The sequence below is a fragment of the Condylura cristata genome, unplaced genomic scaffold, assembly GCF_000260355.1.
Source record: "Condylura cristata isolate star-nosed mole 26May11 unplaced genomic scaffold, ConCri1.0 scaffold00032, whole genome shotgun sequence".
Classification (NCBI taxonomy): Eukaryota; Metazoa; Chordata; class Mammalia; order Eulipotyphla; family Talpidae; genus Condylura; species Condylura cristata.
Genome location: NW_004567133.1, coordinates 10,140,076 through 10,167,432, shown reverse-complemented (window position 1 = coordinate 10,167,432; position 27,357 = coordinate 10,140,076). Strand labels below are relative to the sequence as shown.

At 47.8% G+C, this 27,357-nt stretch overlaps 1 protein-coding gene across 1 annotated transcript; it reads left to right on the top strand.

Moving 5' to 3' along the window:
• Positions 1-3,726: 3,726 nt before the first annotated feature.
• ACSM1 (acyl-CoA synthetase medium-chain family member 1) lies at positions 3,727-24,221 on the top strand. The gene is made up of 13 exons (XM_004691732.2): positions 3,727-3,909; positions 5,612-5,822; positions 7,969-8,176; positions 9,689-9,829; positions 11,971-12,130; positions 15,568-15,647; positions 17,637-17,760; positions 18,645-18,725; positions 19,223-19,324; positions 20,799-20,926; positions 21,833-21,932; positions 22,778-22,897; positions 23,988-24,221. The coding sequence occupies exons 1-13, from the start codon at positions 3,727-3,729 to the stop codon at positions 24,072-24,074; spliced, it is 1,725 nt and encodes a 574-aa protein (XP_004691789.1). The 3' UTR covers positions 24,075-24,221.
• The last annotated feature ends 3,136 nt before the right edge of the window (positions 24,222-27,357 follow it).

Genomic DNA, 27,357 nt, shown 5'->3' with positions numbered 1-27,357 from the left:
CAGAGGTGCAGGGGTGGTGAGAGGATTCACCAGAGACAGAGGGGGAGCAGAACAGGCAGATTGATAAAGTACACTGCTGAGGGGAGAGTGGGCGAGACAGAAGAGGTCTGCTGCACCACGTAGGTCGTGACCTCAGGGCCAGGGATTGAACTTGCACTGAAGTGGCTGCAGCTAGCTTCACAGTGCTGCATCCTAACCTATTGTGCCACCAGGGAGGACCATAAATGTAATTTCTTTTAAGATTTTCTGAATAACAATTTTCTTTTCTCTTGCTTACTTTATTGTAAGAATACAAGATAAAATAAGTGTTAATCATGGTTTTTGTTATGAGTAAGTCTTCTGGTCAACAGCAGGTTATTAATAGTTAACTTTTGGGGCAAATCAAAAGCTACATGTAGAGTTTCAACTATGAGGGGATCAGCCTCCCCAACCTCCATGTTGTTCAAGGGTCAACTGTAGTTATAAATATCAATACCAATATGTTAATGTTAGATATACTTATCAATATAGTTCTAGATAAAAGTACAGATGTAGATGAAGGCATGGTTATAGATATAAACTTAAAAATAAAGGGCTGTGCATTGGTATAGTTATAAAGATTGACATGTAGACATAAAGACAGATACACATATAGCTAGAGATAGAAATAGACACACAGGGCTCCCTGAGATTTAGTCTTCTTAACACCCTAAGATCGGTTTCTTATTTATCAATACAGAGGCTGGGCCTTGTGGTATCCACGTTTAAGACTATTCCCATCCTTTCTCTTTAGACTCTAATTCCAGAAGTCTTTTGTTTAATAACCATAAGACCTGATTATTCAATGAGAGTTTTCCCAGAGAGGGAGTGAGCTAACAACAGCTCCCATTTAGGGGGAGTTTAGCTATGCTAGCATGTGCTTCATTCTCTCTATGGTATTCATCCATCCCCACAACTCTAGGAAGGAGGTCCTGCCAATATTTCCACATTCTGAAGAAAGAATGAGAAAATTCCCCAGCATGGCATAGGTAATGAGTGAAGGGCTGGAATTTGAACCTCTGCTGTTTGACTCCAACAGCAACTCTCAGCTACCACAATTCTTCCTCATCTGGAGACTGTGTCAGACATTCTCATGTGATAAAGATTTATTAGAATTGCAAAAATACCTCATAGATGGTTGATGCCAGAGCGATTCCTTTCTTGTTTAACTGAGAGAGGTGTGTTAGTTGATAGGGTTACCATAACAAATTGCCACAGACCAGGGCGGGGCAACAGAAATGTATTCTCACTCTTTTGGTGAAAAAGTCCAAGATCAAAGTGTTGGCAGGTCGGTTTCTTCTGAGGCCTGGCTTCTTGGCCTGCAGGTGACTGTCCATGTGGCATTCTCTGTCAGTAAGTGTCTGAGTCCTAATCTCTTCTTAGGAGGACACCAGACATACTGGATTAGGATCCTTCTAATGATTTCATTCTACCTTGATCACCTTGTTAAAAGAGCCTTTAACTCCATATACAGTTGCCTTCTGAGGCAATAGGAGTTAGGGCTTCAACACACAGATTTTAAGGGGATCTCATTTATCCCATAATATATTCATTAAGTAACTAAATTCTTCATTTCTCTCCCTTTTGTTTTGGTCTTTAATGACTCATGAAAAGGGTTCTTTACAGTATCCTTGAGTATATGAAGGATGATGCTGAGGGCATTTATATATAAAAAAAATAGCAACTGAGTCTGATAATCTTGTTCTAAACCAGCTCTTGCCTGTGGAGGGAGGTAGACAAATGTATCAGGGAAAGCAGCTTTCTCAAACCAGCTACCAAACTTGCCAGGTGACTTTGAGAAAGTCCCTCTCCTTCTTGTGGTATTGGCCTAGGCCAGCAATTTTAAGCTCAAATGTCCACAGGGGTTAACAGAGTAAATAGAGAAGTATTTGTGACAAAATAGGGAGTGTCAGAACATTCCATAATAATAAGGCAAATCATTCTCATTCCAGCCAGTTGTTGCCAGTTAAATAAAAGCTGTCAGCAATATTGACAGACCTTTTAAGTTGTCCAAAGAAACCTCCAATTCCAGACTTTTCAATGAAATACCCCACAAATTTTCCGTGTTGGCAATTCAAATTTTTCCTCCAAAGGTTGAGGGATACAGGGAGGATGTCTGAGGACTAAGTCCAGGTTCAGGAGCTTTGTAAGATCTTTCTCATCCAGAAGTGCTCTGATAAAACAAAAGATGGAGATGGTTCTGTTGACTGACTGACATGAAAAAGAAAGGGGACATGTGCGAGCCCAGGATTCATGAGGACAAGGAAACTCTAGGGAATGAACTGTCCACGTCGCTCTCCTCTTTTCTGCAGATAGTGGCCTGCTGTGACTTCAGCTTGCCTCCCCTACTGGGTGTACAGCAGCTGAACTCATGGGGATAGAGGGTGATAGCCTGAAGGAAATTGACTCAAGTCTGACTGATTCAGTGGGTCATTGTCAAACAATATTATTTTATTTGGAAACCAAGGGGAGGAGACTCAATTGTCTACAAGGATAAAGTGTTTGGATCTCAAAGTTATTTGCAAAGTAACTTTCTCTGGTTAACATTCTCAGGATTAGCTTAAATCAACAATCACAATTAAACTTCAAGATGGGTCCTCATAAACGAGATGTCCACGTAGGGACATCTGTCAGGGCCTAAAGAGGCAAAGAAGGTTTATATCATGTGCCAGCTCTGATGGATTGGTTGTCCCAGCAAAGACCCCCGGGCTAGCTCCAGGTCCAGCAGGAAGATGCTATAATACAACCTCGTCTGTCGTGACTGTGGTGGTGTACACGTGTCAATATGCTTATGGTGTCAAGTGACAGAAACCCAATCTGTGGCAAAGAAAAATGTGTTTGTTTATAGAATCCAGGATAAGACGTTAACAAAAGGGTGGGTAGAGGTGAAAGTGGACCTTGAGAACAAATACACAACAACCTGAATTCCTCTGAATTTCCGCATTCCCATGACGCTGAGGTGATTTTCTTCTCATGTTGAGCTGCCTGTTCATGACAGGAACCATAACTACAAGGAGTTCCCAAAGTGCACATTTCAAAGTTCCAACAGGGAATGAGTGTTTTATGCAAGCACAGGTAGCAAGCAATCTCTCTCTCTCTCTCTCTCTCTCTCACACACACACACACACACACACACACACACACACACACACACACACACAATTTGAAGAGGGATCATGTTTTCTCCAGTTTGGATTTTCAATCCATAAAAATGACTGCTAACCCTGGCCCAATCAACTTTGGGGTGGGGGTGGGGGGAATCATGCAAAAACATGATAACTTCCAAAAGAACCAGACAGCTGGGTTCATGGAAAGAGTGTTCCCCAGAGTAAGAATAGCATGGGGCTGTCCTTCAAAATGGTGAGTTTCTGCAACAAAGGGACAGCAACATGGCTGCCATCAGCCTACATTGCAGGGTTGAGTGGGAAGTCCCTCCTGGGGTACCAACCTTGTCTAGCAGTGACAGCCCCTCCCCATGGTTTTTTGATCTGGGGTTTTGAAGCTGGGAAAAGATATTCCCACCTATATCAGTTATGTCTTCCAAGTTTCCGTGAGCTGAAACAAAGGTATCACTGTAGCAATTAACTGGGAATGTGCCTTCATTTTATAGAGGAAAAATTTGCTCCATGATCAACCTACAAGCCACGTCTTTCCATGACAGGTGGTGACCTGAGAATTCTGTGCCTGTTACCTGAGGACTGCCCCACCATGCAGTGGCTGATGAGATTCCGGGGCATCCACAAATCCTTCCATGGCTTTTATTCTGTGCCTCAATACATGCGATGCCGATCTTTATCAGAAGTCGGAGCCCCAAGATGGAATGATCATGATAGGCCCAAGGAATTTAACTTTGCAAGTGATATATTGGACTACTGGACCCAAATGGAGAGGGTGAGAAGCCTCCTGAGTGGGGCTGGGTGGGAGTGGGGAGACAGGGTGGTGAGATAAAGTGTGGGCCTCCCTGGCCTTATCTTGCTCTTAGCAACCCAGAGAGCATAAAGCCAAGGGCACTTCTGCCTCGACTGACCAGTGCTAGGGAGGGAATTGATGTCTGGGGGTTCAGTTCTCCACATAGCTATTTCACCACTTCTCTGAGAGTTGGTGGTTTCATCTGTGAAATATCTCATTTTAAAAACAAGATAGCAGGTGAAAGTGGCTGTTACACAGTCAGTTGCTCCACAGTTGTGACCAAGTACAAAGTTCTAATCACTAAGTTAACAAGTTAATGTTAGTCTGATTCTTACTTTCAGCTGATGACTGGTCAGTGGAAATTCTCATCATGCTTGGGCTTGACTTCAGGTTACATGCAAGACGAAGGGAACCAGATTGCACACCTGAGTGTCTGACATTTAGAGCTAAGTTATGTCTCCATCCTTCTATAAGGATGGAGACTCCGACTGGACTCTCTGTTATAAGTGGAGGTGTCTTAGGATATGTCCAAAAAATAAGTTCCTGTGGTCCCTGGAGGTTACTTGTCTCTGTAGATTGATTCCTGGAGCAACTTCCTAAATGTATTTATAAGAGGTAATATTATGCCCAAGCTCATTTATTCTGCCTCTTTGATCAGCATTCACTCATTCATTCATCTGAGACTTGGCAAGCTCCTAACACGTGGCACTACTTCCAGAGACAAATATTCAATGTATATTTAAACTACACTTCCATTCCTATCTGAGCTTCAAGTCATGTGAGAACAGAAACCAGTTATTCAAAGCAGCCGGAAATTGCTAATAAGGTCCACTCCTTCCTTTTATCCCAAGAGGAGTAGAGCTGGAAGTTAGGTGACTTCTTCCCGACCATGCCATACCATACCTAGAAAAGAGGACATGAGAGCCATACCATACCCAGAAGAGAGGACGTGAGAATGACAAAAACATCACCAAATTTCTTGTCATTCTGAATATGAACTTTTATTGTTTGGACATTTGTATATTGCTGCAAATCCCTGACAGTTTTTAGAACTCCCACAAAAATATTTCAGTCTGTTCTTGTTTAGTTTCTCTTTTGTCAGGGGAATGAGGACCTAGAGTTTCTTGGTCTACCTTCTTGCTAATTTCACCTCTAGAACTATCTTAATTTAAAACCTAAATTCTCCCAAATGTTCAAGAATTGAATTAGCCTGCTTGAATTTTTGCAACAACAGTGATAATAATATTTATTGAGCACTTACTATGTGCCAAGTATATCACATATACTTGGCTAATGAATTACTAAGTGATTTATTGAACTTTGACTCTCTTCTAAGCAATATTATTGTGCCCATCTTATAGATGAGAAAACTAAGGTACATCCTCAAAAAGAAACCCACTGTAATATAGCGCAAAGAGTAACACATAGCAGAATGGAGTTTTAAGTTTTCTGTAGGCAACATGAAGTCTAGTCATGATTTCACGTGACTTGAGAGGAGGTGACTATAGGTCAGAAGAAACTGCTTAATCACACCCATCCCCCAAATTCTTTTTTCTCTACCGATGCTTTGAAGTAAGGCTGGGGTCCTTAAACAGTGCTTACAACAGAATATGACTTGTATTTGCCCCAAAAGTGCCCTTTTCCTTTGACACAGAAGTGATACATGGCATATACTCTTCACCAGGAGGGCAAGAGAGGCCCATCCCCAGCCCTGTGGTGGGTGAATAACCAAGGAGATGAAGTGAAGTGGAGCTTCACAGAGATGTCAGAGTTAAGCCGCCGTACAGCCAACATGCTGACACAGAGCTGTGGCCTGCAGCCGGGAGACCGCCTCGCTCTGATTCTGCCTCGAATACCTGAGTGGTGGTTGGTGACCATAGGCTGCATCCGATCAGGTCAGTGACTCAAACAACCTGGCAGCCCGTACAGGTGGCCTAGAGCCGACTGGGCCTGACTATTAGGTGTTTTCTCTTCCTGAAACTTCTTTCTCTTATATAATCTTGCCCTTTATTAGACTCCAATTATATGTATTTATTAGACTCAAATTATATACATATAAATAATGCTACTTTTTATTGAATACTTGGTAAGAACCTGAACATAAGCGCCTTCAAATTCTTAACAACATTCAAAGTAGGAACCATCCCCCCATTTTTTTTGTTTACTTATATTTATTTATTATTGAATAGCATTGATTTACAACACTGTATATGATTGAAAGAAATAAACTCACACCTCTTCAGATGTATGACACCACCCACACCCAATCCCAAATCACCTCGTCCTTTACCATAAACAGTCCTATTTCCAGGCTTTGCTTTGGTTTCATTGTGTCAGATCCTTTGTTTTTTCTATATTCACATGTGGGTGAAATCACCTGGTGTTTGTCTTTTTTCCTTCTGACTTACGTCATTTAGCATACTCCCTTCCAGTTCCAACCACACTGTTCCCTTTCAAGGAATCGTGCCTCTAGACAGCCTCCCTTACCCCTCCCCAGGACTTCTGTTGACAGCCTACTCCCATGTCCCCTTCTCCAGACCACAATCCACAGCTTCCTTTTCCATTTACCTCCTGCTCAATGCATCATGAGTATCTTCAGTGTGAACCATGTTTAAGTCTGCCCTAGGCCCGACCGTCCAAGGAATAACCAATCCTACTCCCCTCTGAGAGTGTCTGTCCAAAAGGTGTCCTTCTGGCTCACTCCTCCCAGTGCCACAATCTAGGAATTCAGTGAGAAACTATGACCCCCATAAATACCAGATAAACATCCATGAACACTGATGTATACCTCTGAGGTCCTAACCATGGTAGGGTTATCACATAAGAAATCTACTACTCATACAGTGTAGATGCCTGACATACAACCATAGTCAAAATTCTCAATTGCCCCATTATGTTCTTCATATACTGTAGTTTTTCCTTAAAACCAAAAATCCAACCAAGCAGTATATATCAAATTTTCTTGTCTCCTCAGTTCTTTTAATCTGAAAGGATTCCCTAGCGGTTTATACATGACAGTGATATTTTTTGAGGAGTCTAAGCCAGGTAATGTGTAGAAGTTGTCTTTCTGAGTACATCCATCAGGAAGGATATAACGTTGGGTTGTCCCAATATGTTGCATTAATCTATCACTTTAGTAAGGTGATCTGCACCTTTGTAAAGCTCTCTTTCCCCTGTGCATAAATAAATAAAATAAATCTTAAAAAAATATACCAGTGGGAGCACAGAAAGGCTTTGACTAAACATTCTTGTTGGTAGATGGAAGAAAAAGTAGGAGAGTTCAAAGGAGTGTAAGTAAATTTGCATGTGAGGAGTGAAGGAAAGAGAAAAGATTCAAGATAAAAATTGAGAGATATGGAGGGAGAAAGATGAGGGCAGAGAGGCAGCCAGTTCTGATGACAGAGACACTGTTCAGTTGGCACCTGCATCTGTTTCCAGACTCCATGTCAGTTGCATAAAGTAGCACCCACCTTGCTCACTGGCAAAATCCACTAGGGTGCAAAAGGTTCTAGCAGCGTTTACAAAATTTAATATGCAGAAGGGTGGCTTGGGGACCTTGCTAAAATGCAGATTTTGGGCCCTCCCTGGTGGCACAGCAGGTTAAAAGCACAGCACTAAGAAGCTAAAGCCACTTCCGCATGAGTTCGATCCCTGCCTGTCCCGGAAGTGACCACATGGCGCGGCAGACCTCTCCTGAGCCGCCCGCTGCTCCCCTCAGCAGTGTACTTGGTCAATCTGTCTCTTCTACTCCCCACTCTTTCTCAAGTGAAGCCTCTCACCGCCCCCACACCTCTGGCCTGTACCCCAGTTCTGTATGCATAAATAAATAAATCTTTAAAAAAAAAAAACCTGCATCTTAAAAAAAAAATGCAGATTCCAAATGGGCAAGTTTGCAGTGGGGTGTGCCTGTGTCCCAGGTGGGGCTGGTAAGGCTGTGGACCACATTCGCAAGCTGCTAGAGGATTTCTGGGCACAGAAGTCAGGCCTGAAACTCATGTCTGTGAAAGAAAAACAAAACCACCAGTTCCTTCTCCTTCCCAGGAATCATCTTCATGCCAGGAACTACCCAGTTGAAGGCCAAGGACATTCTCTACCGACTCCAAGTGTCTAAAGCCCAGAGCATAGTGACGACAGATGCCCTCGCTCCTGAGGTAGACTCGGTGGCTTCCAAGTGCCCCAACCTGAAAACCAAGCTCCTGGTGTCCGACCACAGCCGTGAAGGGTGGCTGGACTTCCGGTCAATGTTGAAGTGAGTTTGTAGTATGATGCATGTGCTCACTGAGAAATGTGGAGGGAAAGTTAGCTACCTCCAAGAGCTTGGAGACAGACAGGAAAGGTAGGGAACTCCCCAGGTCTCACACTAGAAACTTCTCTTCCCAGACCTGTCACAGACTTGCTGCCTGACCCCTGGTTAGTTCCTGCCCCTCTCTAGCTGTGACTGCTGTATCTGTAAGATGAGAAAATGGAATTTCTTCCCTCATGAAAATACAATCACCTCTGGATTGTACAAAGGAGATGTGGAAAAATCAGAGGGTTCTTGTGTTGTATCTTCCTTTTGGACAGAGGATTTGAAATACTGTTTTTCTATCAAAAATAAGTATATGAAGAAGGTGAGGGAAAGAGCAAAGTGAATTTTTAAGGTGAAATTTGAGTCTGTGTCACAGGTAGCTTAGGGAGCGAACACTTTCTGGGTCCAGGTGCTGGGTGCCTTTGGAAACACCTTCAGGAAATGGAAGAGAAGCAGCGGAACTATGACAGACATCATCCATCTCCAAAGCTCTGATTCAGAAAACCTTCAGGCATTTCTCATGTCACACATCAACTGTGCGAGGCTGGTTTTCTTGAAATTGCACTTCAGTTTTTAAACTTGTGTTACTCCAGCCGCATAGGCCAGCATTACAACAAAGTCACATCTTGTGCTAGATTCAAAAACCAGAGAATAAAATGAAAATAACTGAAATAAAGAACATTTTATAAAACTCTTCCATTGCCAGCACTGGTGTGGTCTCTGAAGACCATAAGAGCTAATGTTTCCTCCAGCATTGGAAATTTTCTCAGTTCCTTTGATTGAACGCTGTGAGCAGTCTGCATTTATAATCAGAACGGCTCTAAATCATGATCTAAAAGAAGCTCCCTAGAAATGCCGCAGACTGAGCGTTCTGCAGGTTCTACCTGCCATCTCAAGCTCCCATGAGGCCGATGTACCTGTGTCACTCACCCCATTCTTCCTTGTTCTCTTTCCGACACTTCATCACCGATGTTACAGAGTTAAATTGCTGTAAAGCTCATTTGTATAAGCGAGCCATGCACAGTCTATGTAAGAGCATCTGGTTCCAAGCCTCCTCGGTTCCTTCCTGCCTGATGTCTTCAGGCAAGTTCCCCAACCTCTCTAAGCCTCAGATTCTCATCCACCTCATGGGCATGGTAAGAGCAGCACTAACATCTCAGGCTGGAGACTGAATGCATTCTTCGTTGTCAGTCATAGAAAGTGGTATCTCAGTGCTGGTTATATTTAAACCATCCTTTGTGTATTTCCCCCATTTTTTTTCAAATGAAGAAATGTGGGTCTATTTATGTCTACTTATGCACCTCTCTTAGGAACTCTTCCCCAGGAGGTGCAGTCTTTCCTCCAGGGCTGCTAACCACCACTTCTCTGACCCCAAACCTCACGTTGTTTCTTTTGATGGGTAAATCAAGTCCTTTGTAATAAACATGTTTCTTTTGATGGGTAAATCAAGTCCTTTGTAATAAACATTTTCAGGTCCGCGTCCCCTGATCACACCTGTATTAAGTCAAAGACGTCGGACCCAATGGTCATCTTCTTCACCAGCGGGACCACGGGCTACCCGAAGATGGCGAAGCACAGCCATGGACTCGCTTTACGATCCTCCTTCCCTTCTAGGTAGGAAAGAGGAATCTGACTTAGAGGCTGGGTCACAGTCTGGGGAAAAGTGGAAGGGGATGTATGCACAGGGTTGAGGGGGGACGCTCCTGTGCGTGTGCAGTGGCGCCCTGAAGAGTATGGACTCCATCCTGTTCCTCCTTTCTGCTCTTTTTGGTTCATACTGCTAAGGGTCTGAGAGGTAAAAGCTGGGAACCCTAATTCTTTGCCTACAGAAACCTCTGAATGCATAACAGTGGAGGCACTTTGGGGTGTGAAGGAAGTGTGGGTGGCATCAGCAAGCATCTACAAGCCACACAAAGCCTTCTGGTGCAGTCCATGACTCCAGGGTTTGGTGAATGAAAGAGAAAGGATTCTAGCAATGGGAGCCAAGGTGAACGAGCCTCTCTTCTCCCCCTTAGAGGGAAATCAGATGTGGAGTTTCCCAGTCGTAGGAGTTAGAGAAAGTGACACCTGAAACCAACTCACACAAACCACTAAACCAAGCTAGCACAAACAGTCACGGAGGCCAAAACCTTAGGTTAATCATTTAATCAATTTTAAACCAAACCTCTTCTTCATCTCCCCCTCCCCCAGCTGGCCACATTCACACCTGGCCAATTTCCAGGTGTTTTGCAATTTGTTAACCAGACAAGTTTGCAGAGAAGGCTCTTTGTAGACAGCGTGTATCTGTGTATCTGCCCTGATGGTCACAGTTGAGGAGCCAAGCCCCCCATGAATGGGGTGGGGAGTAGGGGAGGGCTTTTTTGGCAGCCAGAAATAATGCAAAGGAGCAAAGATCTGGCAGGCAGAACTCAGAGATTGACAATAGTTGGTATCAGAGGCGGGAGACCAGAAATGAGCAGAGCTCAGATCATGAGGGTCATCACTGGTGTAGAATTTAGAATTGATTAAGACAACACTCTGGAGATTTTGAAAGGTTCTCAGCTTGGAGAGAACGGATCACATTTGTATTTTGAAAAGATCATCTTGGAGGCAGGGTGGAGAGAGGTGGGGTGATGAGGAGGAAAAGGGGTTAGAAAGACCAGTTAGAGGGTTTTAGAATAATGTCGGAACAAAGAAAGTGGCTGAAACAGGGTGCCAGACACAAGAAGGGCATTAGCACAGTTGAGATTTTAAGAGGTGGACAGGACCAATGTCTAGTGTAGGAGAGAAGGTTGACCACCAGGTTTGGGGGTTAGATGGTTTCAGAGAGTGTTGACATTCACCGAAATACAGAGAACTCTAGAAGAGACTCAGTCTCCTTGAAGTCTCAGTCCAAGAGAGGCAAAAGGGGCTGGCATCTGCTGGGCATGAGATGCCTGAGAGATACCCCAGGCAGGACACCCAGCAGGTGGTTGGGGCCAATTACTAGCTAGAGAGATGCCCCAGCTAGAAATTTCTCATGGGTGTGCCCCAGTCATCAGGAAAGGGATGAGAAAATATGGGTGTCTCATCAAAACCCTCCCTACCAAGCAAATCTCCACAAAGCCTTAGCCTGCTCATGGAGAATTGTGATTTCTCAAGAAGTTATGCATAGAGAGGTCCCTCAGAAGCAGAAAGAATAAGGTAGAAAAATAAAGTTCCATTAGTGAATGCAACTTTCCTTTGGGGTATCATTGTTTCCAGTCCTTTCCCAATGTGAGGTATTAATTAGTTCTCTCTCTCTTCCTGTCTCCCTCCATTTCAAATGACAGAAAGCCCAAGCTAAACCTCTTTCAGCCAAACACTGAATAAGGGAATGGACTGGATCATGGGAATGGATTGGATCATGAAACAGCCTGTAGTCATATTTGGTTAATCTCTGAATTAGGTTTTTATCTCTCCATCTATCGGCTCGGATACTGTTAGGTTTTGATGTTCTGAGAAAACCTCATCCCTTATTATTCAAAAATGACTGCTGGTGTCACCAGATATCAGATTCAAATCCAGGGAAAGAATAACAGATGTGGACTCAGCATTCCACATCTAAAGTTTCATTATGATCGAACCAGTTGAAGTCACACGTGACCAGGCACTATGGTTTGACGTTCTTTGGGAACCTGGGTGGGAAGAGGTCTGGAGGCCACACAAATCACATGAATGGAGTACCGGGTGGGTCACAACCCCCAACCCAAAGCATCCCAGGAACACTCAGCTGAGCTGTCGTATTTTGGAGTTAGCAGGAAATTACTGCAGCTGAAGACGACTGATGTCTTCTGGTGTCTGTCAGACCCAGGCTGGATTCTGGCTGTTTTGGGGTGCTTGACTGAGCCATGGACATCAGGGTCTACACTCTTCATTCACCAGCTGTCTCAGTTTGAGCCCAAAGTCATTGTAGAGGTAAGAATTCAGTATCATCCACCATCACAAGAAAACTCATGTTTTAAGCTTAAAAACTGGGCTCTGTGGGAAAGATTTTACTTAGCAAAGAGCCCATGAGCATAATCTAACACCAGCTCGCAGTTTTTCTCAGAGTATATGAGTCATTGCATCGACTCACACCAAGATGCAACCTTGAAGAAAAGGCTTAGATTCCCCAGACCCATGGATTGAACTGTGTGGGCTCAAGGCCCAGAATACACATTTTGAGATATGAAAGCAAACCAGAACAAGCTCCTGACCCTGGTTGCTGGATCCGGCTCTGTAAGACGCATCACGTCTCTCATTCCACTTTGCACATTTATTAGCAGTTTACGTACTAAACTGAGCCTCAGTTTCCTTATCTGTGAAATGGGCATTTCCATAATTACTCTCTCAAAATGGCTGGGTGTATGGATGGGGGGATGCAGGCTGGCACAGGGACAATGCTCCCCAAAAGGCAGCAGTGGCTGTTGTCATGGGTACATTGGGTGATAATCGAAGTCCCTCCGTGGGCTCCTTCCCTGCATGTCCTCCCTCTTCCCTCCTCCTCCTCACCACCTTCCACCCCCTCCCCCCACAAAATCTAAGTCCCTCTTTCACAACCCCTGTTACTTTGCTCCCCTCCCCCCCGTTAGCTATTCCTCTCCATTAATCTTTAATTTGTGAAAACTTTGCTTTGCCTTTTCAATCTCTACTTTGCATTGACTTTGCTCCCTCCGCCCATACACGTCCAAAGTCTCACATCTTTGAAAGACCCCCCTTTACCCTAGTGCACATTGGACCCTCCCCCCCCACTTTCCTACCTTAATATCCAACTTCGCCACTGAACCTTCTCCCCTCCCTTGGCCACTTGACCCAGCTGACCTCACAGTCCTCCAAGCATCTGCCCTCATCTTTCACGTCCTCCTCAGCAGCCTCCTTCGCTTCCATGTCTCCAGCCAGAGGATCTTAAAGCTAGACCTTGGCTCTCGTCCTCTCACCAGGCTAATTCCCCTCAATTCCCTCCAGCATCAGGGTAGGTAGCTGGCTCTCCACTCTGCTCCTCTCTACTCTGCTCCCCTGCTGAGGATGGAATCCTCCCCCTGAATCCACCTTCCATGACCAGACGCCCCTAAAATCTTAGTGTATTTTCAGCTTGAATTATTTCAAAGTATTCTACAAATTCCCCCTCCCCCAAACCCACAGCATTTTAAAGTTTAATTGCTGTGATTTGTTTTCTACTTATTACTTCGGTGAGTTTTAATCATGCAGTATCTATTATTCCAACCTCTCAGTGAAGACAGGAGATGGTGACTAAAACAAAAAATGTTTAACTAAAAATGTATTGTTCCAACTCAGAAAGCAAAACCCTGCTTCCAGGTCCACCCCGCACGGCAACCCCCTGAGCCAAGCCCCCAGCCCCCGCCACACACACCCCACACACACAGACACCCCTATGGGAAGCACCCAGAAGGCTGATGAAGTACAACGCGGTAAATCTAACCAGAGCCAGCACTGGGTGAGGGCTCAGTCAAACGCAGGTGTGGACAAGATGTTCCCTGCTGCTTCTGGCCCATGTATGTGTGGAGTGCACCCATGGGTGCCTATGGCAGAAGCCTACTGCAAAGTGGCTTAACGGAAAAGGATGAGAAGGGAGAGGACACTGGTCTTGTGACGATAGAAGGGGAGAGAGGCTGCTCGTAATGAGTCTAGAACAGGAACCAGAAAGACACCAGGAATCCAGGCAGCTTCCTCTCTGCTCTCTGTGCGTTTCTGCTCCTTTCTGTGTATGACCTGCTGCTGCTTCTTCACGAGCTCAGGCCCAACATGGCGGCCAGTGCTCCCGGGTAGCAGCCCCTTCCCAGACGACAGGCAGCCTAGACAGAGTGACCCAAGTCACCGCTGCCCCAGGGCAGGATTACAAGCCTGGATGGAGGGATACAGCTCAGGCTGGGGTGAGAGCAGGACACCGGGGTGAGGCTAGACTTAACCTTTGCAAAGCTAGCCCTCCCTGGTGGCGCAACGGGTTAGGACGCAGCATTGAAAGCTCGCCACAGCCGCTTCAGTGCGCTTTCGATTCTCGCCACGTAGGTGACCCACATGGCGTGGCAGACTTCCCTGACCCGCCTACTGCTCCCCTCAGGAGTGTACTTCATCGATGTGCATGTTCTGCTCCCCACTCTGTCTCTGGTGAATCCTCTCACCACCCCTGCACCTCTGATGTACCCCAGTTCTGTATGTGTAAATAAGAAAAAAGAAAACAAAAAAACTTTGCAAAGCGGTCTTGATGGTGAGCTATGGAGGAGAGAGAATAAATGCACCTGGGCTCGGAAGAGAGCGCGGAGAGCAGAGAGAGCTTTCTCCAAAGCGTCCACTCCACCACATGGAGTTTGTTAAAGGCAATTTCCCAGAGAAGTCAGGCGACACTCAGGGAGGTGAGGAGAGAGAAGTTCACCTGTCAAATGGGCTCAGAGGGATCGCTCCCCAAAGAATGAGCCCCGAATTGCAGGAGTGGTGAAGTTTTACAGTGTGTCTGTGGAAGCTTGTCACGCCACCCATCACAGACTTTCTTTATTGTTCAGGAAGAGGCGTAGGGCCAAGGTAGCCAAGGCTACTGCTGTGGGCTAGCCCCACACCACAGACTTTCTGCTCCAGCTAGCAGCAGATCCCAGCAACAGACTTAGCAACTGTCTGCTTCAGTTTTAGGTGGTAAATGTAGATGTCCCCACTTTACTGATGGGGAAACAGAATTGCAGAGAAGTTACGTAAATCATTTGAATTCAGTTCCACGGACACCAAAATTCACGTTCTCTTCCCTTTCAAGTCCCTTGCCCTCCACCCTGACCAGGGACACTGAAAGGCCCCCATCTCTAACTAAATAATGGTCAACTAGACCCTACCTAATCTGGCTTCTCCTAAGCCCAGTCCTCTCACGTGAGCTTCTTATTCCTGTGCATGACTAAATCCAGGACCGTTTGTTTCTTATTCCATCCTTAAAGTGTTTCTCCTGCTCCTGAGACTTGCTCCTGCTGTCCTCTGGTTTCCAGGACCTTCCCCACTGCTCTGCTTGTAGGCCCTGAGCTGGTGTGTGGAATGCCTCCAATAACTGCCTCCCTGGGCCACCTAGTCCCAAGGAATTTCCCTCTGCCTTGTTCTTCTAGAACTGTCTTCAAATATCTCTTGTGACATCTACCAATGTCTGCCTTATGCTGTGAGTCCTGTTTTCTCTCCTCAGCGAGCACCTATTCTGCACCAGAGCTGGGGCTTATCTTACACTTCTGAGCTCCCCCATAGTACCCAAGGCTCGCTATGTACAAAGCTCACCATGCGACTAACAAATAAATAAGCGAGCTCTCCTAGAGAGATCAGAATGAAAGTGCTAATAATTGGTTAATCCTTTCACTCTTAACCTAAAAATGAAACTTTTCGCTTTCTAGACATTCTTCAAATATCCCATCACCCAGTGCCTCGCTGCGCCAGGGGTGTACCGGATGGTTCTACAGCAGAATTTTCCCAGGTATGGCACAAGTAGCTATGGCTGGTAGCAGCAATCTCAGAGTCAGGTGTTAAAGAATCTGATGCGTCATGATCTAATCGTTCTTAAGTGTGGTGACAATTATCATCCAGTCTAGCTATTTCATTAAACAGAGATATGAGGAAACAGCACCCTGAGTCTTGCACTATGGGTTTTAATCTTTGTAAATATTTTTATTTTGAATCAATAAACATACAGAAAAATTTATGACATAAATTTAAAGATAAGTGAGTTGTTGAAAATAACGCATCCATATAAGCATTCGCCTAAATCACAAAAATTAAACGTAGCCAAACCCCTAGGTCTCTCATCTCCTAAAGCAATCCATAGTCTTGACTTTTAGTTCACCTCCTTACTTTCCCTGAGAGTTTTCCTCTGAAGGAAATATTCCTAAACTGATGACTCTATTTCACTTGTGTTTGAACTTGATGTATGTAGTCACACATTACTCTGCGATATTTGGCTCCTTTTTTCAACATTATGTTTCTAGGATGTGCTCATGTTGTTAAGTATTGCTGTGGTTACATTTTCATTACTGTATAGTATTCCACTTTATTTGGGTAGATTTCATTTTGGAACTATCGATTAATACTGCCTCGAATACACGTACTTATACCCTGGTGCCTATCAGCATCCATTAGTGTTTTTCTAGGAGAGGAGTTTCTAGGCCACACTGACGTTGCACCCTACCATCCTGTTTTCTAAAGTCTTAAACCACTTTGTACCCCACTAGCAGAATTAAAAATTCCCATTGTTTCACCTCCTTGACAGTATTTGTCAGAACTTTTCATTTTTGTCAATCTGATGGATGTGAACTGTAGCTATGGTTTTATTTTTGCATCCTCCCATATTTGTTCAAAATTTTAGCTAGCCTGAAATCTCTTTGAAATGTGTGGGCACTTATGTATCATTTCGAGATTATAAATTTGAAAAGGTGCCTACAAAAATCAAACTGACAAGTTGTAGGGTTAAGTTATCAAAAAGTTCAAGGACTGTCCTGATGAAGCTAATTCTGAAACAGAGTATGATTTTATCCTGAGCCCCATCAATCCCGATGATGGCTTTGTCCAAACCCAGTAAAATCCAATCAGAGTGTAATAAATGACTAAGCAGGAAAAGTCTACCTACGTGAGCTCCGTTAGCTACAGCTCTGGAAGAAAGATGAAGAATGACGAAGACTTCCCCCAAGAGAACTAATGTCCTATCCATCACTCCTCTCTGCTGTGCCAGGAGAGGGTGAAACTGGAGCCCAGCCCAAGCAAGTCACTATTCACACCTCAACCACTCTCCCCACTTTGTTTGAGAAATTTATCATTATTTTTATGGTTTTATGATATATGAATTATTTTTGTATTGTTTATGAAAAATTGTAGGGGAGAGAACTTGTATGATGTAGCTATCTAACTGCTGGAAATGTCAGATTTTTCTGTTTTCTCTAGAATTCTTTCTCTCTCTCCCAGGCTGTAACCATTTACCTTTTCCCTCTCCTTCCCTAAACTCAACCCAGAATTGCCTCAAGTCCTAAACAATTCATTTCTTACCCTTAACTTGCATCTTCCAGCTGGAAGAATAAAGACCCTCAGATCACTTAATCCACTCTTGACAGGAGGCAGTGCCATTCACTTGGGGGTTACCCCTCAGCCCTTTATGATTTATGAGAACACCCCTCTTGGCCACATAGAACATTCCTCTAAGATGAGTTCTGATAAGCACATTTTCACCCTTTGACTGCTCTTGGATTTTGACATCCAAATCTTCTGTGAACAGCGTCACCTGTTCTAACCAGAAGAGTTAACAGGAGGTGTCAGGAAGTGAGTGAGGTCTACTGGTCCTGCATCAGTAAAATACCCAGAAGGCAAGAAAATGTAGTAGCGTAAATAGACCAGGTCACCTGCTGAGAGAGCTGGGCGTGGGGACAGAGCACCCAGGTCCTCGGATCTGAAGCTGTGTCGGAAACATGTACCCCCAAAGCCTCCGGTTCCCCACGCTGGAGCACTGCTGTACCGGTGGGGAATCTTTGCTGCCTGAGGAGCAAGAACAATGGAGACAACAGACGGGCATCCTGATCCACCAGGCCTACGGACAGTCGGAAACGGTAGGCGGGTGGTCCCTGCTGGGCCAGTCGGGGTGTGCCCAGCCAGGAGCCCGATGGAGCAGCTGAGCCAGGCCACCAGGATGCACAGAGGGCCCGCTGTGTTCTGGGAGCTGCCGGGAGCTGCCGGGAGCTGCTGGGAGCTGGCAGGTGCTGCTGGGAAGATCCAGAGTTCTAGGCTGATTGTGCCTCACGTCAGTTTGCAGAGAGGCAGTTCACAGCTTGTTGACTCATCAAAAGGTCGCTGTGCAGACTTTTGGACAAACTTTATGGGGGGTTGAGGTGGTGATGCCGCCACTTCCCTGTGATCGGGGCAGCAGGAATAGGAGACGCTGGCTCTCTGGTACCTGCAACCTCCGAGCCACCCTTCTGAGGGCAGTGACCTAATGGCAGGCTGGAGCTGCCCCCAAAAGTTCATTTCTGGGTGCTTATGAGGACAGCACATGAGTTGGATTATGGGACACCACCATGAGTAAACAGGGAACAGAGATGTTCTATACACACCACACACTCTCTCACACACACACCCCACAGGGTGTGACCCCAAAGAGCGGCACTGGGCAGCGGCCTCACTGCTCAACAATCCCGGCTAAATGTTTATGAAGCAGACTCACAGCCCTGGCAAATGAGTACGAGCCTGGCACACAGAGGGTACCTGCACCCCACGTTACATGTGCACAGCTCCAGCACTCCCCCACACACACACACTGACCCCTGTAGCCCCAGACCTGGCTCAGGTCAGGCCGCATGTGAGCAGTGAGGAGCAGAGGGGTGGAGGCCGGAGCCCGGAGTCCGAGGGAACCAACCGCGTCCGACACAGCAGGGGCGGCCTGTGCTGCCACCAGCCTGGATCCTGTGGGCAACTCCAGCCCTCTCTCTTGTGACAGGGAATAAGCTGTGGAAACCTCCGGGGCATGACGTCCAAGCCCAGCTCCCTGGGGAAGGCCATCCAGCCCTTCGACATGCAGGTCTGGCCCATGGGCATTGGCAGGAGCGGTTAGGGCCCCGCTGGCCTCGGGCAGTGAGTGGTGTGAGGGCCGGTGTCCCCGCTCTGTGTCCTTCCTCCCCTCTTGCTGCTTGACCTCCGGGTTCTGGGTGAGCCCACCTGGGGTGGTGGGAAGGCGGCTCCCTGACAGCGAGGCCTCAGGCGCCATGTATGGAGACAGAGCCCTGCAGGAGGGGTGGTGGCTCTCTCCACCAGCTTTTAGATTTGGCTGGGTTTTTTTAGCCTGAAGATACATTTGCAAGTCTGTCTGTACGTCCATGAGACAGAGAGACCTTTGGCTCGGGCTTTAGCCACTTGTAGCTTTCCAAGACTTTTGATAATCTGATTCCATTTTCTGACAGGGTTTCTCCACCACCACCCCCGCCCCGGGTTCCCTCACTAATGTCACAAGAATAAGCAGGGGTGGTGGGTGGGACTTGGGGTACCTGCTGGGGGAGATTCATAGGCCTCTTGCTCCAGATCATTGACAACAAAGGCAACGTCCTGCCCCCCAACACCGAAGGGAACATCGGCATCAGAATCAAGCCCACAAAGCCCATAGGCCTCTTCATGTGCTACGAGGTAAGACCGCTCCCTCTTCCCACCAGCCCCCTCTTCCCATCCTCCCCCTCCAGGCCCTGAGGAGCCCCAAGGAGCTGTGTAGATGGCTTGTTTGTCAAACAGTTGGTCTAATATCCCAACTGAAGAATGGTTGGTTTAGTATCACCTGCCAAAATAGGAGGGAATTACAATGCAAACAAAACAAAGTCCTTAAATTCTGACCCAATCCTGTTCTCACTAAATGTCTGCTCTTGAAACTCAACTTCCTTGTGGCGGTTTCAAAGCTTTGAAGTACACATCACAGTCATATAGTCACCCTGGTACACTCAAAACAATTGTTGGCAATCCAAAAAGAGCGATGAGTTGATGTTTCTAAAATTTATTTTTCTGAAAACTCCTCACATCATTCCTTGTTCTTCATGAGGGAAGGGCCTAATAGACTGTGGAGAGCATGGATTGTTGAGCAAGAAGTAACTCCCTATGACCTGCGATTGACCTTGAACAACCTTCTGTGCTTCCCAGAGCATTAGCTTCCTCTTCTGTGAAGTGGATTATAAAACGCCAGCTTCACATAAAGCCTGTTCACAGATGTTCACAATAGTTTTGCTTATAATAGCTAAAAACTGGAAACGACCCAGCTGCCCTTCTATGGGTGAGTGATTAAACAAGCTAGGCTTTATTCATTAACAAACAGGATCACAGTGTTGAACGGAACACCCTGGACAATCTCTAGTCTACAAATGTTACATAATATAACGTTCTAGTAATGGCACATCCTTAAATGATGGTATCATCAAAACAGGTAAGTCGTTGCCAAGAGCTTAGGACTGGGGGGGGCGGGGTGGTGGAGGGGACTGAGGAAGGTGGGTACAAAGGAGGAATAGGAGAGTCTGGTGGCAGTGGGACTTTCTGAATGTCGATTTTGGGTGAGTCCTAGATGTGTGCTAACCTCTGTCTTTGTCTGTCTTTCTGTCTGTCTGTCTCTCTCTCTCACACACACACAGAGTCCAAAATGTTGTCAATGTTGATAACCAGGTTGTGAAACTTAACTGTAGTCTTGCAAGCTGCACCCCATTGCTGGAGGAAGGCACACGGATCTCTGCATTATTTTAATTGCATACAGATCCACAATTATCCTCACATACAAAGTTGTATTGAAAGTTATGAGCCTTGCAGACTCCTAGTGAGTATTGGGAGGAAAATGCACTAGGCTGCTTATGGCCACCTCCCAAGCTTCCAGACACCTGTGTCCCCCAGCTGCCAGTGGGCACAGTAAGCAGTTTATGTTCTACCCAGATCTTGGCCTACCGGAGGTCACGCAAAATGAGTTATGGTTTGTTCGTTGTTCTTGAATGGTCCTAATGCTGTCGACTTGAGCGGGATGTGCAAGGAAGACAGGTTCAGAGAGATTTCAAAAGGCGCCAGGAGTGGGATCCAGCACCCTCTGGTACTGGCTCATCAACTCTTCAACAAAGGGGTGCCCTTGTCTTTGCAGAACGACCCAGAGAAGACTGCCGAGGTGGAGTGTGGGGACTTTTACAACACGGGGGACAGAGCCACCATAGATGAAGAGGGCTACTTCTGGTTCCTGGGGAGGGCGGATGACGTCATTAACGCCTCAGGGTAGGTCCCTCCACCCCAAGCCCAGCCCCCGAGGAACCCCTCCATGTCTGGTACCCTCCCTCAGCCTCATTCCCAGCAAGGCCGAGTCTGAGGTCCTGGGCTGGGGCTAGCTGCACACCTCCCCAAAGTCCTTCACCCAAAAGAATCAAGAGATCTGAAGCTCAAGAAGGTCTTGAAGGCAAATCCTAGTAAGCCAGCTTGCAAGACCGGCAGGGAAGGGAGACGCGACTTCGGTCCTGCGTGCTGGAGGCACTTATTCTGTGATTGCTCTGCTCTGTGGGTCGCAAGTGGCAGTAACAGGTCCTCTTTAGGAAGCCGAGTAGGGAAAGCGCACTCAAGTCGCTGCACGGCGCTCTCCTGAGGAAACTGAGTGGCTGGTGAGGAGAGGCTCCTCCGGTATAAGGCTGCGCGGGGAGCAGGGGTCTGCACCCCGCCCTGGCTCCGAAGCTGTTTTCCCTAGCCCTTCCGTGATTCAGAGAAACGAAGGCCAGAAAGGAGTTGTCTGGGATAGTGCAAGGAAGTGAAGTTTATTTTATTTTCCAATTTCTAAAACAAGGGCTGAGAGATAGGACGAGGAGTAAGAGGCAGATTTTGCACGCTTGAGGATGAAACTTGAGGCTTCCAAGGGGCTTCCCGCGGGGTGGAGCTGCAGAGCCCAGTCCCGCCCCCAGCCCCATGGCAAGCACCAAGATCCGCCCCCTCCCTCACAGGAAGTGGGGTGAGCAGCCCCAGAGCTCCTGAGGGTGCATTTGTATTTTGGGGTGCAAGGAGGGTCTTCACCCTGCATCCTATTGCACAGTCCCCCTCAGTGCAAGGGAAGATGTGGCCCTCTAAAACATGAGACTGGGGGGTTTGGGTCACCCCTGGGCGCCTGTCAGAACCAGAGACCCAACCCTTGGTCTGCAGGTACCGCATTGGGCCTGCAGAGGTGGAGAACGCCCTGGCGGAACACCCCGCAGTGGCCGAGTCGGCTGTGGTGGGCAGCCCGGACCCAACACGAGGAGAGGTGAGGAGGCCACCGCGTCTGTGTGTGGGCACTGGGCAGGCTGGTGCAGGGAAGCTTCCAGGTGCTTTCTGCCAGCCTTGCTCCCAGAGAAGGGAGGAGACTGCGGTGCGCATGTGTATTTTCAAGCTTTGGTCACCAGGGGGCACTGTGGCCTCCTCTGGGATTGAAGATGACCTGACGGTGACAATTAATATATAATAAACTCTTATTATATGCAGCTCATTTTCCTCACAGCCCAGTGATTTGGGATTATTCTTATACCCTTTTTAGTGGAAGGAAAACGAACTTAAAGAGGTTAACTAACTTGCCTAGGTCACAGCGCTCATACCAATGAGGCAAAAAGGGAATCTCAGCACTCTGCCCAGAGCCTGATTAAAAAGTGTCCTTGCGCACTGCTGTGTACAAGGCCCTGCGAAATTAAGTGGCATCCAAATAATCCAAATATAAAAGTGATAAGTTACTAACCAGTATTAACTGCCCACAAAGTTCAGGCATAAACTGAAATAGAGCAATAGTAAAATTGGTGATGACAGACATAATGACAAGTTTAAGCTATCTTCATAATTCCTATGTATTATCTCGTGGAGCTTTCCCATAAACCTGATCAGCAATGAATCTGTATTGTCTCCATTTTGCAGAGAAGGATATTGAGATTAAGGGGGTTGGGGTAGGGAATAAAAAATTTCCAACGCCAAGAATAAAAATCGGGGATCAGAGCTCGTTCCTGTCCTGTTCTGAAAGTTCAGCTGCCAGCTGGTCTTTGCATCATGGAACAAGTATCCCGTTTTGAATCTGGGTCAGTAGTCGGCGCTCACCCCAAGCCAAGCCTCTGCTCTGCATCACAGGTGGTGAAGGCCTTTGTGGTCCTGAACCCGGAGTTCAAGTCACGTGACCAAGACCAGCTGACCAAGGAGCTGCAGGAACACGTGAAGTCAGTGACCGCCCCCTACAAGTACCCCAGGAAGGTGAGCAAGACAGGGCCCCTGTCTCCCCGGCTGTTGCCAGGGAGCCCATCCCACAGGGTGGCGGGAGGAAGCTGAGCAGGGCAAAAAGCATTAGGATTTTTCCTCTGCAGGTGAGACATTTCAGCTTGGGGGAGGGGTGGGGCCAACTCCATGGGAGGGAAGCTTCACTGTGTCTGGAGGAATCCATTGCTGGCCATTAACCTAAAGAAAAAGATCAGAAAAATAGCCCCGGTGCCCCAGAAGATTAAGATAATCTTTCAGACGTTGGAAAAGAAATCCAAATTGGGCACTTCCAAACTTTTTGAAAACTATTCACATAAGAAATACATTATTTTTGCAAATGAATCCCTACATATATACAAACAAAATAAAAGTAACAGCATATTTCTCCTTACAGCATGCGCTGCACTCTATTTTTATTCTCCTTTATTTGCTTTAAATGTCACTTGCAATCTGCAAAAATGTCCAACAACCGAGAAGTGGTTCACTTATAAAATGGGATGTTATCCTGTCATTTAAAATGATGAGCTAGATCTTTTATTTTTAACATAAAGCACGTATGGACAGGAAACTGAGGTCAGAGGCTAGAACTGTCTGTAGCAACAGCCACTAACAGAGCTAAGCCCACGTGTGTCCGGCACCAGCGTATCTGAGGCTGTGTTCAGAGAGGCGGGGTGTGTCCCCTCGGGAGGTCCAGCTGCCATTGTGGGTAACAGGCCAGCCACGTGGCCAGGCTGCTGGCCTGCAGTGTCCAGAGTCCACCTTGGCTCTCTAGGCGACTCTGCTCCACGCAACCAGGGCTAAGGCGCTGCTGGGTGCTGTAAGAGATACCAGAGAGAGTGTCCAGTCGCAATGGTGCCCAGCCTCTCAGTTAGAGGTGACCCCTTCACTCCCACTCTCATGCCGGGTCGCAGGGCTGCATCCCCGTTCACGGGGTCAGAAGAGAACCCTGCACACGGGGTCCGTGAAGGCTGCAACGAGCTGCCAGCCTGTCTGGGTGACTGCGGCCACAGAAGAGGGGTGCGGGGGTGGGGGTTGGGGGGTGCCACCGGTGCTAAAGCCATAATGGGTTCCCCGTGTCCTTGACCAGGTGGAGTTTGTCCCAGAGTTGCCCAAAACCATCACCGGCAAGATCCGAAGGAGCGAACTTCGGAAAAGAGAGCTCCGTCAGAAGTAGCCTGCAGTCAATCAGAAGCCACTTTGACCGCGGCCAAACCCCAGGCTGCCTCAGTTTCACTCTAGGGTGAGGGTGAGGAGGGGGCATTGAGTTGGGCCAGTTGGGTCCCGGGGGCAGGCCCATTGGGCGCACACCAGGAGAGCCAGCTTCCAGAATAAAGAGCAGCCACTCTCCTTCCTCCAATCTCCTATGCTGGGGAGTGGCAGAGGCCGGGGCTGTGGTTGGAGGGAAGAAGGCACTGGCCTGGGTCCCGGGTTAGCCCTGTGCCGGGCGGGCATCCGGCCTGGGGCTGAGACTGTGCTAAATTCTGCACTGGGGCCCACCCCTCCCCCAGAGCTAGCTGGAGTTCTCGATCCCTCTGGTGGCTGCAAGGCCTGAGGCATGCTGGGCTCAGGTACCCAGCTGGACCCCAGGGTGGCAAAGGCGTGCCCTCGGGACCCAGCAGGCCCACAAGGCTCTCCCTGCCCCTCCTGGGCTTCCCAGCCCCTGTTTCTACTCAGAGTCTCACTCAGCTTTCTGCATGCACCCACCCCACGCATCCTGCCCAGAGCTCAGGAATCCTCCTGGCCTTCCCCAAGGGCCCAGAGTCCCTCCCCAAGCAATAACCCCATACACACTATCCAGCCCACTCCTTCCCCCTGCCCCAGGGGTCCTGCAGCCTGGCCCTTCTCTCCCTCCATCCATCCTGGAGGCCTGAGGTGGGGCCCCAGGAGCCTGGAGGAGCTGAGGTGGAAGGACCTGGGGGAGCAGGACTGGTGGAAGAAACACCTACAGCCCCCTCTGTGCCCCTCCGGAGGCGAGGGGGCTTCACCCTCGCAGGAGTTCCCTCTGCAACTCCCTGGGATGCATGCACATTCACACGAAATGTACAAACGCCACTCTGAGGAAACACTGGTGGAAACCAAGGTCAGCCTCTGCTGCTGCAGGGCTCCCAGATTTTGAGAGTTTGGGTTGCAAACAACAGGGTAAGAGTCCCCTCAGTGGGGGATTCTGGAGGTCGCCACATCTGTGAAAGCTGAAAAAATACCTAACACCAGAGTGAAATCCCTCCAGAAAAACCGGCCCCTGGCCAGATTCGAGGGGCTGCCAGGAGCACAGAGATGGGGTGCCGACACTGTCTCCCCAGAGCACTCGCCATTTTCCCAGGAGGGGAACTGATTTCATAGAGAAGCGGCAGTTTGCTGGGATGAGGTCGGACGGAGTCCGACCGCAGTACCAGAAGGCTCTTCCCAGGGCAGGGGTCGTGGGCTGGAGCTATCACCATCACGGGATTGCGAGTGAGCGCGTGAGCCGCGCTCCAGAGCCGACCCCAAGTGTTTGCCAGGAACACCTGCACGCATCAGCTGTGCTGACTCACTGCGGGTCAGATTCTCCTTGGGCGTCTGCAGAACCCTGGATAAGTGCACACATGGTGTCAGGCGCTGCGTGGACCCTACGAAACTGACCCTCTAACCGCTGCTGGCTCCTACATCCCCGGAGCATCACCTGGGCCTTCAAATGCGTTTAGCAAAACACCACGTGTGACGTGGAGGTAGGTGGGCTGTTGAAAACATCTCAGCCTTCTTGCAGCAAAGCAGACTTCTCTCCCTTTTCCAACCTTCCTCTGGTTGTGAAGAGATGGCAATTACTATTTGAAAGAATCAAATTGGTCCCTGACAGGACCCCTAGAAATTATTTCATTCATTTGCCACTGTTCTCTGAGAAAGCAGCTTGGGGTGGGCAGCTGTCTCTCCCTCCCAGCCTGCATCTGGCCCTGTCAGAGGTGAGTCAGCATCATTACCGGGCATTACTGGTCACCTTACAAATAAGACGGACGCTAGCGGGGAGCCGGTGGGTCGCACGCCAGAGTTCATACATCTAAACTGACGGGAAACGTTTCTCCTTTTTTAGTGAAGGACAGAGAGATACGAAAAATCATGCAAAGGGTGTTTTATTTCACCCAGAGAATCTGGTAAATCAACAAGATTATCTGCTGCTTAGCACAGTGGAAAGTGTAGTCTCCATGGATGAGACTGTGCATATTCAGTTTATGTAAATAAATTAATTCTCTGTTTCGTTTGATACTCAAAAAATAAGAGTTCAAAGTCTCTCAGACCCTGTAGGGAAGACGGGTCCCAAGTCGGACGGCTTCGCTCCACAGGAGCGCCGTGGCTTTGCGCGGTGGTTCCCAGAATGGCCAGGAGGGGGCGCGCAGTCACCACCCAGGGACAGCGGGCCGCTCCCGCCGTGCGCGGGAATGTCCGGCAGAGGGCGTGCGCACTCTCCTTTGTGAGCCGGAGGCCAGGGCGGGAGGACCCTGCCTTTGGCCTTGGGGGCTTGGAGCAGCTTCACCCTGAGAACAAGAACTGTGCTTCCAACAGCTTCTAACAAGAGAGAAGCTTCTCTGGCCCGAGTGCTGAGCTGGGAGCTCGTGTGGCTGTCAGGGCAGTAGACAGCGAGCCGCTCACGGAGCTGTTTCTGCTCTTTGGTCCTTTCGTTTTTTCAAAAGCACAGTGTTGGAACCAGACTCATTTACCAGACCACTCCCCACCCCCACAGTTGAATCGTAGATGCCGGGGTGCGATTTGTTGGTTATACATTCAGGGATGTCTCTGGCCAGAATTCTCAGTGCACATTCAGGGAAATTGGTGTTTTGTCCCAATTTTAGTGGCCGGCCGCAAGGAAGAAATAAGGAGACAGAAAGGTTTCAAAGGTAGAGTTTATTGCTCCCCGAAGCAGCTGAGACAGAGCTTCCGAGGGTGGGAAGGGTCTACTGCCAGCTACTGCCAGCGTTGTAGGGGGAAGGGTCTCTTATATAGGCTTTAGGTTCCTTTTTTTTTTATTTTATTTTAATGGTGTTTTACACCTGAATGCAAGGTCCGGTGGTATTCTCCATCTGGTCACATTCAACAATTGAGATGAAGAGACACTAAATACAAACCTGGGCGCTTTCCAGGACCCCACTTGCCGAGTCATCTTCCTCCACCCCTCCCTCCATAGCCGGAGGTGGTTGTGATCAGCACCTGTGAAGAGTCGCCTTCGGGGCAAACAGATAATCAAAATACCCAACAGAGGAGCAAGCTGGTGACCGAATTTCCTTGTTTGGCTTAGGAGAGGATCATCTAACAGCTCGCCCAGAAAGCCCCGGGGCTTGGGGAGAAACTGGAACGGGCATTCTGAGAGAGAAATCCCTACTTGGGCGCTGAAAGGGTTTTTTCAAGGTTTACCATCAGCATCTGGTGCGCCTTGAAAGAGTTGGGCATTATTAGGAGCTAGAAATACTGTCTGGCATTCATGACATTTC